Source organism: Neophocaena asiaeorientalis, unplaced genomic scaffold, assembly GCF_003031525.2.
Source record: "Neophocaena asiaeorientalis asiaeorientalis breed wild unplaced genomic scaffold, Neophocaena_asiaeorientalis_V1.1 scaffold57, whole genome shotgun sequence".
Taxonomy (NCBI): domain Eukaryota; kingdom Metazoa; phylum Chordata; class Mammalia; order Artiodactyla; family Phocoenidae; genus Neophocaena; species Neophocaena asiaeorientalis.
Window position 1 is genome coordinate 4,032,178 of NW_020172731.1, and position 15,453 is coordinate 4,047,630.

Genomic DNA, 15,453 nt, shown 5'->3' on the forward strand with positions numbered 1-15,453 from the left:
CTTCTTTCAGTTCTATTAGTTTTGCTTCACATATTTTGCAACTCTGCTGTTTGGTCTACATTTGCTTGGTGGGTTGATTCTTTTACCATTATGAATTGTCCTTTTCTGTTAATGGTAATTATCTTTGCTCTGACAACCACTTCATTGGATAGTAATAGTCTCCACTCCTGTTTCCTTCTGATTAAAGTTTACATGGCATATAGTTCCATCCTTTTACTTTACTGTTTTATCATTGCTTTCTTTTTCTTGCATTCCTGTGGGTTACTAGAACATTTTTTTACATTCCATTTTGATTTATCTATAATAGCTTTGTATATCTTTGTTAGTGGTTTCTCTAGGTATCAAAATGCATAACTTATTACAATTTACTGATGTAGACATTTTACCAGTTTGAGTGTAGAAACTTTATATTCTTTTATGTCCCTTTACACTCCCGTTTATTATGTACACATATTAAATATTTCCTTTACATTTACATTATACTGACAACCAGATCAATGTTGTAATTTTTGCTTTAACAGTAAAAAATAATAGAGAAAATCAAGAGAAGAAAGTCTATTGTATTCACTGATATTTTTATTCTTTTCCATTGTTATTTCTCTCTTCATGATGTTCCAAAATTTCTTCTTTTATAATTGCTTTCTCTTCAGATAACTTTTTTTTTGGTAATAAAATACTGAACTTTATTGAGAAGTTTCAAGCATCAAGAACTGAGGAAGTATTTTTTAGTTCAGTTTATCAAAATACTTCAGTTTTCCAGCTGGATCTGGGATTACTGTTTCACCACCAGGTTTCCAACCACCAGGGCAGACTTCTCCATGTTTATCGGTGTACAGGAATGCTTGAACCAAACGCAGTAGATTTGGTTCACATCTACTCCCAGGAAGGTCATTCAGAGTAATCTGTTTTAGGATTCCTTTGTCATCAGTAATGAAGAGACCTCTAAGAGTATGGCCCGAGTCTTCCAGATATACGCTCTAGTCCTTTGAGATCTGATGGTTCAAATCTGAAAGAAGTGGAATCCTTATTGGCCCAAGTCCTCCTTGTCTTCGAGGGGTATTAATCCAGGCCAAATGGGTAAACTGTGAATCGACAGAGCATGCTACCACTTCAGTGTTTATGGATCTGAATTCCTCAGTTCTATTACCAAAGAATAACTGATTTCAGTTGGACACACAAAGTGAAATCAAGTGGGTAGAAGAAAAAAAACAGGTATTTCCCACAATAGTCAGTTAACTTCCAGCTGCTTAAATTCTCCATTTATCACAGCTGTTCCTTCCTAATAAGGTGCTGGCTTGGAAATCTTGGCTTTGCTGAGGTGCAGGGAGTGGTTGGCAACCGAAACCTGGGACGCCTACCCACCAGGTACACTTGTCTACACGCATAGAAGTGGCACTCCTCTTCATGGGTTGGGGAACTCTCCTCCACCTCCAAGCCCCACAGAGCTTTGGCTGGCAGCAGGAACAGCAGCAGCAGCAGCAGCAGCAGCAGTAGCTTTCGGCTCCAGCCAGGGGCCGAAGTGGTTGCCGGTAGCCGCTGCAGAGCCTCCATGACCACGCGAGGGCAGTTGCACGTCCCTTGGCTCGAGTGCCACTTCTCCCGCCACAAGGCAGCTACAACCGTGCACCCAATGCCCATGTGAGCCGAAGCAGGGCGTTGCAAGACCTGCCCCGCCTCCTCATTCCCCCATCCCCTGGGCTCCCCACCTGGCCACATAGGTGTGAGCCCCACCTGCTTACCCCCTGCAGAGAACTTTCTTTAGCCATTCTTTTAGGGTAGGTCTGATGGTGACAAAGTTTTTTAGCTGTCCCTCATTGAGAATGTCTTGATTTCTACTTCATTATTGAAGGATCATTTCACCAGATATAGAACTTTGGATTTACAGTACTTTGAGCATTTGAAAAATGCTGTGACTCTACTTTCTGTGCTTCATGGTTTTTGATAAGAAACCCACTGTCATTCAGTTTGTTTTTGTCCCAGCAGGTAAGGTGTTTCTGTATTGCTGCTTTCAAGATTATTTATTTTTAGTTTTCACAACATGGATTACAGTGTGTCTTGGCATAGATTTCTTTGGGTTTATGGTGTGTTATTTGCACAGCTTCTTGAATCTGTAGGTTTATGTCACTTGCCAAATTTGGGGAAAGTTTCAGCCATTATTTATTTCTCGGAGTACATCTTCAGTGCTGCCATTTCCCTTCTCCTTCTGGGGCTCCAGTAATACAAATGTTTATCTTTTGTTGTTATCCTACAGGTCCCTAAGGCTCTGTCATATTTTTTAGTCTAGATGATCTATGTTGTAGATTGGGCAATTTCTATTGTTGTCTTAAGTATGACTGATTTATTCTTCTATCATCTCCATCCTGCTGTTGAGCTTATCTACTGAGTTTTTTTAAAATTTTCAGTTATTGTATTTTTCAGTTCTAAAATTTCTATTTGGGTCTTCCTTATACCTTCTATTTATTTTCTGATACTTTTTATTTATTTGCTTTTTTTTCATTTGTTCATAAATGCTCACTGAAGCATTTTGATGATGGCTATTTTAAAATCATCATCAGATAATTCTCTTTTCATCATGGTATTGGCATCTGTTGATTGTTTTTTCTTACTCAGCGAGACATTTTCATGATTTATGGTAAAACGAGTGAGGTTTTTTTTGAAATCTGGATACTTTAGGTATTGTGAGACACTTTGGTGGGAAAAGGGGTACTTCACCTGGTTACTGTCAGGTAGAGTTGGAAATCCGAGTTCTTTTGCCTCCATTGACATCCAGGGAAGGAGGGGTACCTTGTCCCTCTAGGATGGAAGTGGGAATTCAGCCTTCCACTGGGAGTGGGAGAGATGCCTTATTACCACCAGGTGGGTTAAAAGTCTCAGCTCCCCACTCAACTTTTGCTGCTGGTTGTGCATGGGGGAGCCACAGTGGTGGTGTTTGGCTGGAGAAGAATAGTTATTTTCTAAATGTCTTTCTGCCTCGCTAGATTTTTCCTTTCCTGGTTCTTTGGCTAAAGAGAGGAAAGCTTTCTGTACCTGAACCCATTGGTTTTTCCAGGCTGTTGGCTTCTCTAGCACCTAGAATCAGGAATCTCATTGGTGTGTCATAACTTGTTTCCCAAAGTTCCTAGTTGATCTGCATTCTTGTCCTCACTTCTCAGAATATTTTACTGTAAATATTAAATATTTACTTATTTAATAAGGCATAGATTGTTAGCTATACTTGGATGGAGAAATAGAGGAAAATATGTCAACTATGTCTTTCCAGACATGGATCTCCCCAATCATTTCTTCTTTTTTTAATCTAGTCACTGCCCAAATACAATTACTCACTCCTTTTAAATTGGCCTCATATGCTTTACAACACAAACACTTCTTTATTAGCCGTTCATCATTTTAATATATATATTTAATTATTTCAATTAAAGTAAGAGTCAAGTGTAATACATAGTGAAATATGCTATTATTCTCCCTAATGTGTTTTTCTTTTTACCTTGACCGACTGGCAGGACCATTAAAATGCTCTGTTTGGAATATTGATTCTCTTTTGTAGCAGTAGACATTTTCATAGAATACAGATTTTGAAATATTTTGTAACTGTTTTTGCTAAACTAATTGAAAATGACATTGCAATGTTGGAAAAAAAAATCACCCAGGACAACAAGCAAATATATTCTATACATTAATTTCATTTTAAATGTCCATTTTTGTCAAGGCAACAGTTGTCTTTTAAATTTTCTAAACATACCCTGATATGTTTTGAAAATTCCTTTCTAACTTCCTATCTGATGTGTCAAAATACAGAATCCCAGCTGTAGGCAGTTTTTTTTTGTTGGACTTGAGAAGCACGAATTGTTTTACAAAACTTGAATTTCCTGGGTGTATAATCAAAAAGTCAGTGTTTTCTATTATCTAGTGTCTTTAAATTCACATTTAAGTGATTATTAAAAATTTAAAATACCTTTTATAATACTTAAATTTTTAATTCAGAGTACATTTTATTGAATTTAAATACATATTAGGCATATCCTTTGAGTTAATGCAACAAAACCATTTTTAAACATTCTAATACAAACATTTTCTGTGCTGTTTACATAAATACAGAAAGACATTAATGAGAATTTAGACACACATGCTAAAAAAAAATTACAACTACTAGGAAATATGTCATAATAAACCCATGGTCCTTGATTTAAAAAAAAAAAAAAAGTAAAGTTTATGGTCAAATTTCTATCTTAAGAGACACAAAAGCAGTTCCTGTCATCATATTTTGTGGTATTTTTAAACCATTACATAGCATGATAGTTAATTATATATGTAATAAGTCTAATATTTTCATTTGTTTATCAAATAAACTTTAGAAAAATAAGAATTTGTGCTAATTATTTTCTGAGGTAAATTACAAATTAAATAGCAAAATCAATTTTTATAAGCAAAAGTTCTTAATAGATAACACACCAAAATAATATATAGACTTTAACCAATACCCTAAACAAGTTTCACTAGCATTCTCCCATTTGGGACATGAGAAATAATGAAATACAAATGTTACAGGTTAATCATGTGATTAAAAGTAATTTTGACAATGTTAGTCATGAGTGATGTTCACTGATTTCATAAGTAAATTTTATTATAAGGGCATAATCAGGCATTCCTGATTTATTGAGAATTATATAGATATTATCATTATGACACATTAATCATGAAGGTAAGCAAGTCCAAAGAATTGTCTAGTTCGTTTCACAGGCCATCAAAAACAGGACTTTCTTTCCCAGCTTCTCTTACAACTTGTGAATCACATTTTCAAATGCTGATACAGTTTAATCATACTACTTTTGAAAAGTAATAAATCTTTAAGCTTACTAAATTGTCTCATTATAGGCACATCTCTATAGTGACACTCACCTGGCATTTGCTAAAGATAGGTCATTCCTTGGAGGTAAATTTCAAAGTGTTTATTACTCAAAATTGCAGATATTACTGCTGTGCCTAGGCTAGATCATCCATAAAGTACTTAGCTCCTACCTACAGGCTAAAAATGTGACTTACAGTCTGTTTTCTGTTTGTCCTGGTAGAATTACAAATAGCACTTTATTTCATTCTCAGTGTTTGGATGATAAATTTTATCACACTAGTTACTGAGAAAACAATAAAGACTCTCAAACAGAAGTATATTGATTCCCCAGCACCACTGCAGGAACACAAGTATGCCACAGAATAGGTTCTGTAGGCCTTAAGAATAAAATTATGGAACTTATTATTTAACTGACCATCGAAAGGAGTGAAATTTTTTTTAAAGAAAGACAGTTAATAGATAATGGCCTCATTTTTCTAAGAAGCACCTAAGTAGCAGGCCAAAGCTGTTCAACGTGGTTAAACCTAGACTCTTGAGGAGGACTCCTTGGATTTCAATCCCAGATCCAAATACCTAATCTCTCAAGCTTCACTTTCCTCATCTATAAAAAAGTAGTTAATAGTTTCTGTAGCATAAGATGATATGGAAATTAAATGAGATAACACATTTCAAAGTATTTAGCACAGTACCTGTCACATGCTAAGCACTCAACAAATGTGTTTATTACTATTTAATAATATGATATACCCTCAATAAAGAACTCAGCTGATAAACTGAGCATGTAACTGACCTTTCAGGTATACTGCAAATACATTCCTAAATATCACATGAAAGAAATGCACATAGATAGTTCCAGTTTTCTTTCTATCTATGCTAGAGAAGATAAACTCGCAATTAATCAAAATCAAAGTAGACAGTACATAAATATGTATAATTTAAGATTCCAAAATAATTGAGTCATTCATTTATTTTTCAGTCATTCAATATATATAAATTCAGAGAAAGCTATAATAGGTCAGTGTGCCTTTTAATTAATACTGGAACACACACTTGAACTTGCTGCCACCTAAACATGCTAACGGGAAGCAAGTCCCTAGTTCATTGCATAACTTGTTCAGTTAGAGAAGATTCATTTTCTATAAAGAAGTAGATATTCAGTAAATAATTTGCATAAATCTATTTAAATGCCTCAAAGATGAAAACCCAGGGAATAAGTGAGCAGAACTGACATTCTTTTTCTTTTGATGAATTTAATTAACGACAAACTTTCAGTGACCAAAACTAACCAACGAAAGCTTTCTAAAAAATATATTTAATACAAATTTTGAATTGGATTCTGAGGTACTCTTGAGGTACTCTGAGATATTCTTGAGGTATTGGCAGGGAGGAGGAAAGAGAAAATTAGTGGAGTGGACACTAATATCTACAGTACCATGCAAAGAACTACAATTACTAAAATTCTTTATGTATATAAAGTCAATACACTGTATTATTAAAATAAAGATTGGGCTTCCCTGGTGGTGCAGTGGTTGGGAGTCCGTCTGCCGATACAGGGGACACAGGTTCGTGCCCCGGTCCGGGAGAATCCTACATGACGTGGAGCGGCTGGGCCCGTGAGCCATGGCCGCTGGGCCTGCATGTCCGGAGCCTGTGCTCCGCGGTGGGGGAGGCCACAGCAGTGAGAGGCCCGCGTACCACAAAAAAAAAATAATAATAAATAAAAATAAAATAAAGGAAAAAAATAAGGTTAACATTTGCACTGCCTATGAAAAATAAAGGACAATAGAAACCTTCTTTTAAGTTTTTTTGATGTGGACCATTTTTTAAGTCTTTATTGAATTTGTTACAATATTGCTTCTGTTTTATGTTTTGGTTTTTTGGCCGGGAGGCATATGGATCTTAGCTTCCTGACCAGGGATCAGGGATCAAACCCGCACCCCCTCCATTGGTAGGCGAAGTCTTAACCTCTGGACTGCCAGGGAAGTCCCAATAGGAATTTAGATAAGTTGAAAGCAACATACCCTGTATAATAGTTTAGGAATCAGAACTCCCTTTGCTCATTTGATTATTACACGTTATTAAAATCTGACAGGACGTTTTATTCTATTATTACTGTTTTTCAAAGAAGTAGAAGCAAACAATGAAGTTTTAAAGGCTTGTTTATCTCTGTTATTTTGTTTCAATTCTGAAGTCATAATTTAGACTTTTCTAAAAATAAGTATAACTTTATGAAATTTGATGTTTACCTGTACATTTATCCAATGCACCACACACTTCATGGCATCTCCAATGTACCCTCTCTGTGGTAGGTATGGGATACAGAAATAAAAGCAGAATCCAGGAAGGAGACATATAAGTGCATATTTATAATACAGGGTAATAAGCACAAAGAAACATGGAGTTATTTGAGCCCATAAGATGGCACATACTCAGCTGGGTATGAGGGATCTGCCAGGAAGTAACATCAGATTAAAGTCTTGAAAGCTGAACTTGAGTTCATCAAAAGGGAGGAGCACAGGGGGCAGCATTCTGGACAGACTCTCTATGTCAAGGCTAAATCAAGACAGTGGGAAAGGATTCACAATTTGGAAAACTGCAATACTAAGATATGGCAAAGGTGAGCCTGTAGAGCTTTGTCATGGAAGCTGCCACATTAAGCTACATAGTGAGATTTGTGTTTCAGAAATATGGCCCAGCAGCAATGCAAAAAATGATTAACCGAAGATGAGACTGAGGTAGGAAAATCAAGACCTTAGCTGTTGCAGCTGGCGAGCATAGGGTAGGGGAAGCAGTGGGTGGATTAATGAGCTATTAAAAAGGCCAAAGGAATAGAGACTCATGACTAATAAACATTAGTTAATAGAGAAGAAAATAGCACAGTGAGCTCTAGGTTTTGGCCTGGGTAACTAGATGCTGAGAAAAAAGGGAAAGACTGCAAAGAGAAGATTTACATTAGAGCATAAACTGAATATGAAAATATCTGGGAATTTTAAGACATCATTAAATCTACTTATTATGCTGCAAAACTCTGTTAGCTAGAAAGAATGATAGAATTTCCCAAGGTGTCTAATATATAAACGTGGAGTAGTTTTCCTACTTCAGCTTTTCTGCTTGCTTAGTATTTTCAGTTGGTCATTTCAATTTACAATTGGTCATTTTTGGTTAATCCATTCATCTCCGTGAGGTTAGTTAATGGAAGCATTCCATTTTTAACCTAACAGTGGTGGAATAATTTTCTGGAAGTTCTCCAGAGAGACTCTGAAAAGCCAAAGTTCAACTTTAATTTTCTGAGTACCTTTTCTGCTTAAAGTTACTGAAGTGAATTGTCTTTGCTAGGAAAAATAGCAAGCATTAACACTTAAAAATTCAATTTACTACATAAATATTTCAGATTATTTTACATTGGGGTAGCAATTTTTCTTGCTTGAGAACCATTTTGTGATGGCACAAGAGAAGAATGTGTACTGCATATGAGCTACAATTGGGGATTTGTATATGTCCAGTCACAAATACATTGTTTTGAATTGGACTTAGTCAAATAGCAGGTCTGAATAATTTTTCACTGAATTCAAATTGTTTAGATTAATAAGTGAACTGCTTGGTTGTCTGCCATCATATAGATACCACCCAAGATCATTTTATCAAATTAATAATTAATTAAACCAAAACAAATGCCTGGCTTATTGCTTTAAAACAAGAATAAGATGAAACTTGCCATTACTTAAATGATGTAGTCTATTCAACAAAACTTGTGTCAACAGTTAACATGCTTTACACAAAACACTGCTGCAACAAAATGAGTAGCTTCCAAGTGACACTTTATGTGTATTATTTATACTAGTAATATTTTCATCATTAGTTAAGATGCCATATAAAGTATAATTTTTCACTACCTGAATTTTATTATAATTTTCTCAGCCAGAACATCATATAAATGTCTAAAAAGTATTTTTTTCAAATAATTGAACACCTCTTTTTCAAGCTTTAATCCCCTAGTCACCAAGATCATGGGTTCTTTGCCCCCATCCCAAATCCTTCCCTCTTTGCCTGTGATTGTTCGGAACCCTGCTGCACTGTGAGCAGGGGGACATCAGAACCAAGGGCCCCCCAGCAGGTTTCACATCACTGTCTTCAACCTAACCTAGTATCCTGCCATATGATGTTAATGTTACATTCAAAACCATTAACAACTTTTCATGTCTATTCAGATTTCATTGGACTTATAGTGATTTTTATAAAATAGTTCAGTTATATATGCAATAGAAACAAAGTATTCTATTTTAAAGAAAAGTCAAAGTACTGGCAGCAACGTAGAACTGCTTTAGTACTTCTTGATTTCAGACAAAGGCATTAGTATTATAAACCAGTAATAATTCATTTTTAGATATTTAGCCAGCCATGGATACCAGGAAATCATGAAGCACGGAAGCATGTCAGTAGCAGTGCTACATCCCGTCTGTGTGAACCTGTACCCTACAACATCAACACCAGCTGTCACTTAAGAAATCCAAAACCCATAGCTTTAAAAAAATGTTCTCCAGGGGCCTTCCCTGGTGGCGCAGTGGTTGAGGGTCCGCCTGCTGATGCAGGGGACACGGGTTCGTGCCCCGGTCCAGGAGGATCCCACATGCCGCGGAGCGGCTGGGCCCGTGAGCCACGGCCACTGAGCCTGTGCGTCCGGAGCCTGTGCTCCGCAACGGGAGAGGCCACGGCGGTGAGAGGCCCACGTACCACAAAGAAAAAAAATAAAAAAACGTTCTCCAGAAAGACTAAATATCACTTTAGCCTGGTGTGGGAAAACAGTGGCGATGAGTGGAATGAGATTAGGAAACCTGCTTTCGTGGTGATGGAGATTTGGGGCAAGTGTATGGTTTTACTTCCTTGCCTTAAACCAATATTTTTGTAGGAAAAGTACGTTTTTCTTATGGACATTGTACAGTAACCATTATTAACAAAGGTAGAAAGTGCTAATTTCCCCTTGAGGACACTTTTTTTCAATATGACTGAAGGATGAACTTTACATGAAAATTATTACAAATACTTCTACACCTAGTAAACATGATTGGGAAAAAAAGCTTTTTAAGACAAATGGCAAAGGGTTTGTCTTTAATGAATTCTTTGGTTATAAACAGGTCTTGAGTGACATTCGCTCTGTGTAGTATTTGGTTTTGCTGGTGTCTGTTCTGTGGGTCACTTGAGGACTAGAATGAAATTAATTGTCCTGGGTTACAGCTCATAGAACATACTTAATACAATTTACCTTGCTTTAATGTAAAATAATAATAGAATGAAAATATATCTTTAGATCTGAAATAGCATATATTATTTACAAAGCTACTGCTGAGCATCTTGCATAAACTTTTCATCCTTTTAAAAATAGAAATTCACGTGTTCTTAACAGGAAGCAGAAGCAAAACTGAAATCCAAACTCTTTGACATCTTCCTGTGACTCTTGACATGATGTTTCTCATTCACTGGCCCACAGATTCCTGAGTTACATAAAGCATAATGAAACATAATTAGCATAACCTGGTTATTCTATAATAACTTATTATCACTTTAGCAAAGCAAAAATGTCTGGAAGAGGTGATGCAAACTACTGCCAAAACCAACAGTTCCTATTCTAAATACTCAAGGAAAAAAATGTTTATGAACTGTGAAAATTTTGATTCTAATCAGTGAAGAAAATAAGCTAATATTGATTCATTCATAGCACCAAGTATATGGGAATATGTGACAATAAAATAGGAGAATCCAGAAAAACAGAGAGGGAAAAAAAATAAGACTACATAAAAAATTGTAAAAGAAACTAGCCTGTGGTGACAAAGGAAACAATATATATCTGCAGTGTAATAGATTCACTTTTAGATTAGTTGTTACATGTTCTCTGGTGGAAAAAAGATGCTTATTTTTGTGTAACTGTATATATTCTCCTATAATATTGTTTAAAAAAGCATATCCAAGCACATAGTGAATGACTAGGTCTTTTTAAAACTAAAAAATGTAGATGGATTAATGGCCTATGCATATTGAATTTTATTTGGAATACCATTTTGAAGCAACTTACATTTTTTCTGTGCCTGGGGGCATTATTTTCTATACCATTGCTATCATCTGATTTCCTGTAGAGAAAACAAGAAAGAAAATTACTAGATGTTTACATTGCATAAAACTAAGGTCAGTACACCACTTATATCATGGCCATCAGGTTAAAATTTAAAAGGTCAATACAGACAGAATTTATTCTTCCTAAAAATGTTTTACTCATAGTGTTGATTTTATTTGTATGCCATTGCTTGGAGAGGAACTGTTGCCACAGATGACAGTGACAGAGGCCTGTTTCTTTTATGCAGAGGGAGAATTGCTTCTCCCCAAGCATGAGTGGAGGCTTGGGTATATAGCCTAACTTATATGTTGCTTTGACACATGCAAGATAATAGCCAATCAGGAGCTCAGCCAGTATGTGCAATACAGGTGCTGTAGTTCAGCATGTTTATTACATTGAATTAGAGGTTAAACATGGTTCTTTATCTACCCAATGTGCATCAGAGTGAGACCACAACGTGGGCTCCAGATTCTTAAGGAAAACTAAACTAGGTTACAAGGGTATATAATAAATACCCTTCTAGATGTTATTGGCAGGCTTGAGCTCATTAAACTAGTACCACCAGATGATAAATTCAACAACCTAATCGGCTGTCTAAAAATTTGGCGGATGGGGCAGGTAGGTTAAATATTGTGTGAAATTGTGTGGGTTAAATATCTGGGTGGATCAGATAAACGCTGTTTGAAATGACTCGCTTGTTTTGATGTTATATGCTTATTTAGTAGTGTACTATTTTTAAAAGTCATTTTCACCAAGAAATTCTATGAATCGCTGGTATCTAAACACATATATAAGCATCAAATATAAAATGTATTGATAAACAATATTCTCTGTAAAGAAAAATTTATCTCCTAAACTAAAAATTCTAAAAACAGCATTGGTGAAAAGTTGCTCTAAATGAGTACAAGTGCCCTTGATACTTGATTTAAATCTAAAGATACTGAAATAACCTAAAGATGAGAAATGTGACTGCAAGGGACTGGATAGAAACACTGGGGAGGCTGAGCTGGGAGAACAAAAGAATCCAGGCAAGGGAGTAGTTGTTTCAAATACCTGAATGACGGTCATGTTTTTTATATGACTCTGAGTGTAAGAAAGGTAATCAATACATGGGAACCAGAAAGATAAAATGTTCAAATCAATACAAACAAGATGTCCAAGTTCTCCGGAAAGAGATTCAAATTCCTTCCAACCATGAGAGTCTCTGATTCTAAGACAACACTTTTTTCCTATCTGGGGTTATGGAACTCCTGACCCATAAAATAATTATTTTATGCCCTTAATTATTATTTTATGCTCTTAATTTAGAAGTTCATATCCTGTTGATTTAAGTTACCTGCCATGTGTGAACTGAGTAAAAAATAACTATTTGAATAATGTCTACGAATCTGCATGACAGCTGTCCGCCCCACTCCTGCTCTTTAACCGTGGCTATAGCACTCACACCTCAGAGCCCTTGTTGACTGAAAAAGATAAACTTCACGTGTCATTTTGGGTTGGTAATAGTTGCTCAGCCCTCCCATTTCCTAGGTTTCTTTCGGCTCCTTTAATCTGGTCTCATTTTCTTGGTCCCCAGCCCTTGGCAGTGTTACTTGGACTTTAAGCACCTCTCTCACTAGGCTCCACTGTCAGTTCTCTGGCTTGGTGGGCCCAGTAACTCCCATGTTCACCAAACCAAATGATATCCCTGGTAATTTTCTTCCTAGTTCTCCTCATGCTCCGCTTCAACTCCAAACAAAGGAGACTGTAACAGAAATATGCCACAATTTGTGTTCCTTCAAAACTAATGACACACAATTCTAGCCCAGTGATTTTCAACACTGAATTCTGAGAATCAGAATCAGTGATAGGCACTTTAAAGAAATACAGATGCCCAGGCACCCATTCCAGAGGTTCTGATCTAAGATATCCAGTTAGGTCTGAGTAACTGTAATTTTAAGGAGCATCCTAAGTGATCAAAAATATAGCCAGGGTTGAGAATCATTGCTTTACACAAATAATACTTCCTCATGGTTCTTGAGTGCCTCCTGTGCATCAAAGCCTATGCTAAGGATTTTTACACATAGAAAGTCATTTAATCCAGAAACCTTATGTGGTAAGTAATATCATTAAACCCATTTTGTTGAAGAGAAAACTGAAGCACAGAGAGGTGAAAGTAAGTGGTGGAGGGGGATTCTGTTGCATGCAGGTAAATGCCAAATGCCATTCTTCACCACAACATGGACATCTATAGAAAATAACACACACGTTATATACTCTTGTACTTTTTTCCTCTAACTGCAAACATTTTATTTAATTTCATATTTATTTGTATTTTACGCATGTGAAAATTAACCTATAAAAAATAATACTTACAGCTGTTCAATTTGTTCAAATTCCTTCCCATCATCTGTGTAACAAAAGAAGAATTTAACTCTTAAGATTGCTTTATTATTCTTACAAAGCATATATGCTCAATTCTACTCTCCCCTGAATTCAACATCCCCTGACTGCCTGTGCTGTTTTCCCACTCTGGAATGAGAGAGATGGGCCCCATCAGACAGCTGCCCCTCCATCATGTCCACTCCTTCCCTGCTCTCCCGACTTGCAAAATTGCCTGCAGTTTTGATCAAGCATTCTGGTGCCTGGGATCATCAAAAATAGAACTGACTGATTTGTAATTATTTAAGTTATGAAAAATTTAGTACAAAATCAGGAAAAAATATAGAATATAAAATAAATTTTCTTAGGGGACTATTGGTTTCTCAGTCTGTTATCCATCAGGCACAGGCAGAAAGCTGGCAGGCAGTGTCTTTTATGAGAATTTCAGAATGTTTGATAAAACATTTTTAAAAATGAGTTATCTAAATGAAAGTATAATTGTCTTTGAGATCTTTTATATTAAGCTAATGCAGAATTTTCTAATATTCCAGTACCAGTGCACATATCACTTAATTGGTGTGCTGGTCCCAGTAACACCAAAGAAAAGGGAAAAAAGGTATATTTTAACATTAAAATTTTTAGGAAGTTGATACAGGAAGACCATCAATATAAGCTCATAGCTCACTGTCACCATTGTTATTAACATAAATACCACTACAAAAAACAAAAGTTAGATTTTTTTCTAAAGCTACCATAATGGATTAAGTCATAACATGAGAATTATCTAAAAAAAAGAAATCCTACCTGAGTGCTTCTTTTTCTTTTGGGTGTACATTTCAAAAAGCAGAATAATAGCCACTAAAAGAACCACCTCAACAGCTATTCCAAGAAATGCTTTGAGAGGCACCCAATAACTCAGCACGACAAGTTCAATGCGTTCTTCACTCTCGCCTAATTGGAATATTGCATGGCACCAGTAAGATCCCTGATCTTCCTCTGAAAGTTGCATTATCTTGAGCCTTGTTTCATTAGCATTTTTTCCATTGATCACATACTTATTGTTCATTGGAACACCAACAGGAACCTAATAGAAGGAGACATTAAAATCCATTCCTATCATATTGCATAAAAGATACATGTCCTGAATGATCTAGTTTTGAGTGAAAGCTACAAGATAGTACCAAGAAAACTGCTTACCAGAAAAAGGGCATTAGGGACTTCCCTGGTGGCGCAGTGGTTAAGAATCCGCCTGCCAATGCAGAGGACAGGGGTTCGAGCCTGGGCCAGGGCAACTAAGCCTGTATGCCTCAGTTACTGAGCCTGTGCTCTAGAGCCTGCTAGCCACACCTGCTGAGCCCGCGAGCCATGACTACTGAAGCCCGCGCACCTAGAGCCCGTGCTCCACAATAACAGAAGCCACCGCAATGAGAAGCCCGCGCACCGCAACGAAGAGTAGAACCCGCTTGCCGCAACTAGAGAAACCACGAGCGCAGCAACGAAGATCCAATGCAGCCAAAAAAAATAATAAATTTATTAAAGAAGGGAGCACATTAAAGTATGTGAGAAGTTATACATACAGAGCTCAAGTCTTACCATAGTTTGATCTTTCAAAGGTAGCAAACAAAGGAAAAGTACACTTTTGCTTTAACTACTTAGCACTGAATGTTTGAAACTACAGTGTGCAAGTCATCGTGGGTAAATATTCTATGCAAATTAGAAATACAGAAATTTTCCTGCCATCTGGGTTTCATGTTACAATCCCTGACTAGTTCAGAATACTTCCTCCTTCACAATTGCAGGCATACATTCATTAAATCAACTATTAAATTAATGAAGCTATTATATCTGATCATTCCTGTAAAGGAAGTTCACTGGCTCATGGCATTGGGAGTTCCTCAAACTGGAACTGAAGATGAAATCTTCAGGCCTTTGAAACTGATGTAGAAGAAATGGTAGAAATCCCTCTAAGCCTGGTATACATGGTGGTCTGTGCACCTTCTGTCTTCTCTCATAGCTGAATTTCTCTCTCTTTCTGACATGTTGGCTTCTGAGATTCACTGGGTTTTCCTCAGCCTTTTAAGATCCATACTAAGCTATTTGGTGGCTAATTTATTTAATCCATTTAAATTAAATTTTATTC

General features: G+C 36.4%; 1 protein-coding gene and 1 pseudogene across 1 annotated transcript in view; both read right to left on the reverse strand.

The window, feature by feature from the left end:
• Positions 1–725: 725 nt before the first annotated feature.
• LOC112396582 (peroxiredoxin-4 pseudogene) lies at positions 726–1,551 on the reverse strand (annotated as a pseudogene).
• An 8,371-nt stretch (positions 1,552–9,922) lies between these two features.
• Positions 9,923–15,453, reverse strand: part of EMB (embigin) — a 37,304-nt gene continuing 31,773 nt past the window's right edge. Inside the window, exons 6-9 of the mRNA XM_024740321.1 lie at positions 14,118–14,397; positions 13,308–13,341; positions 10,914–10,968; positions 9,923–10,335 (exon numbers count right to left, since the gene is read on the reverse strand). Of these exons, the coding sequence (XP_024596089.1) occupies positions 10,318–10,335; positions 10,914–10,968; positions 13,308–13,341; positions 14,118–14,397 (387 nt within the window). The 3' untranslated portion in view covers positions 9,923–10,317. The remainder of the gene's footprint in view (positions 10,336–10,913; positions 10,969–13,307; positions 13,342–14,117; positions 14,398–15,453) is intronic.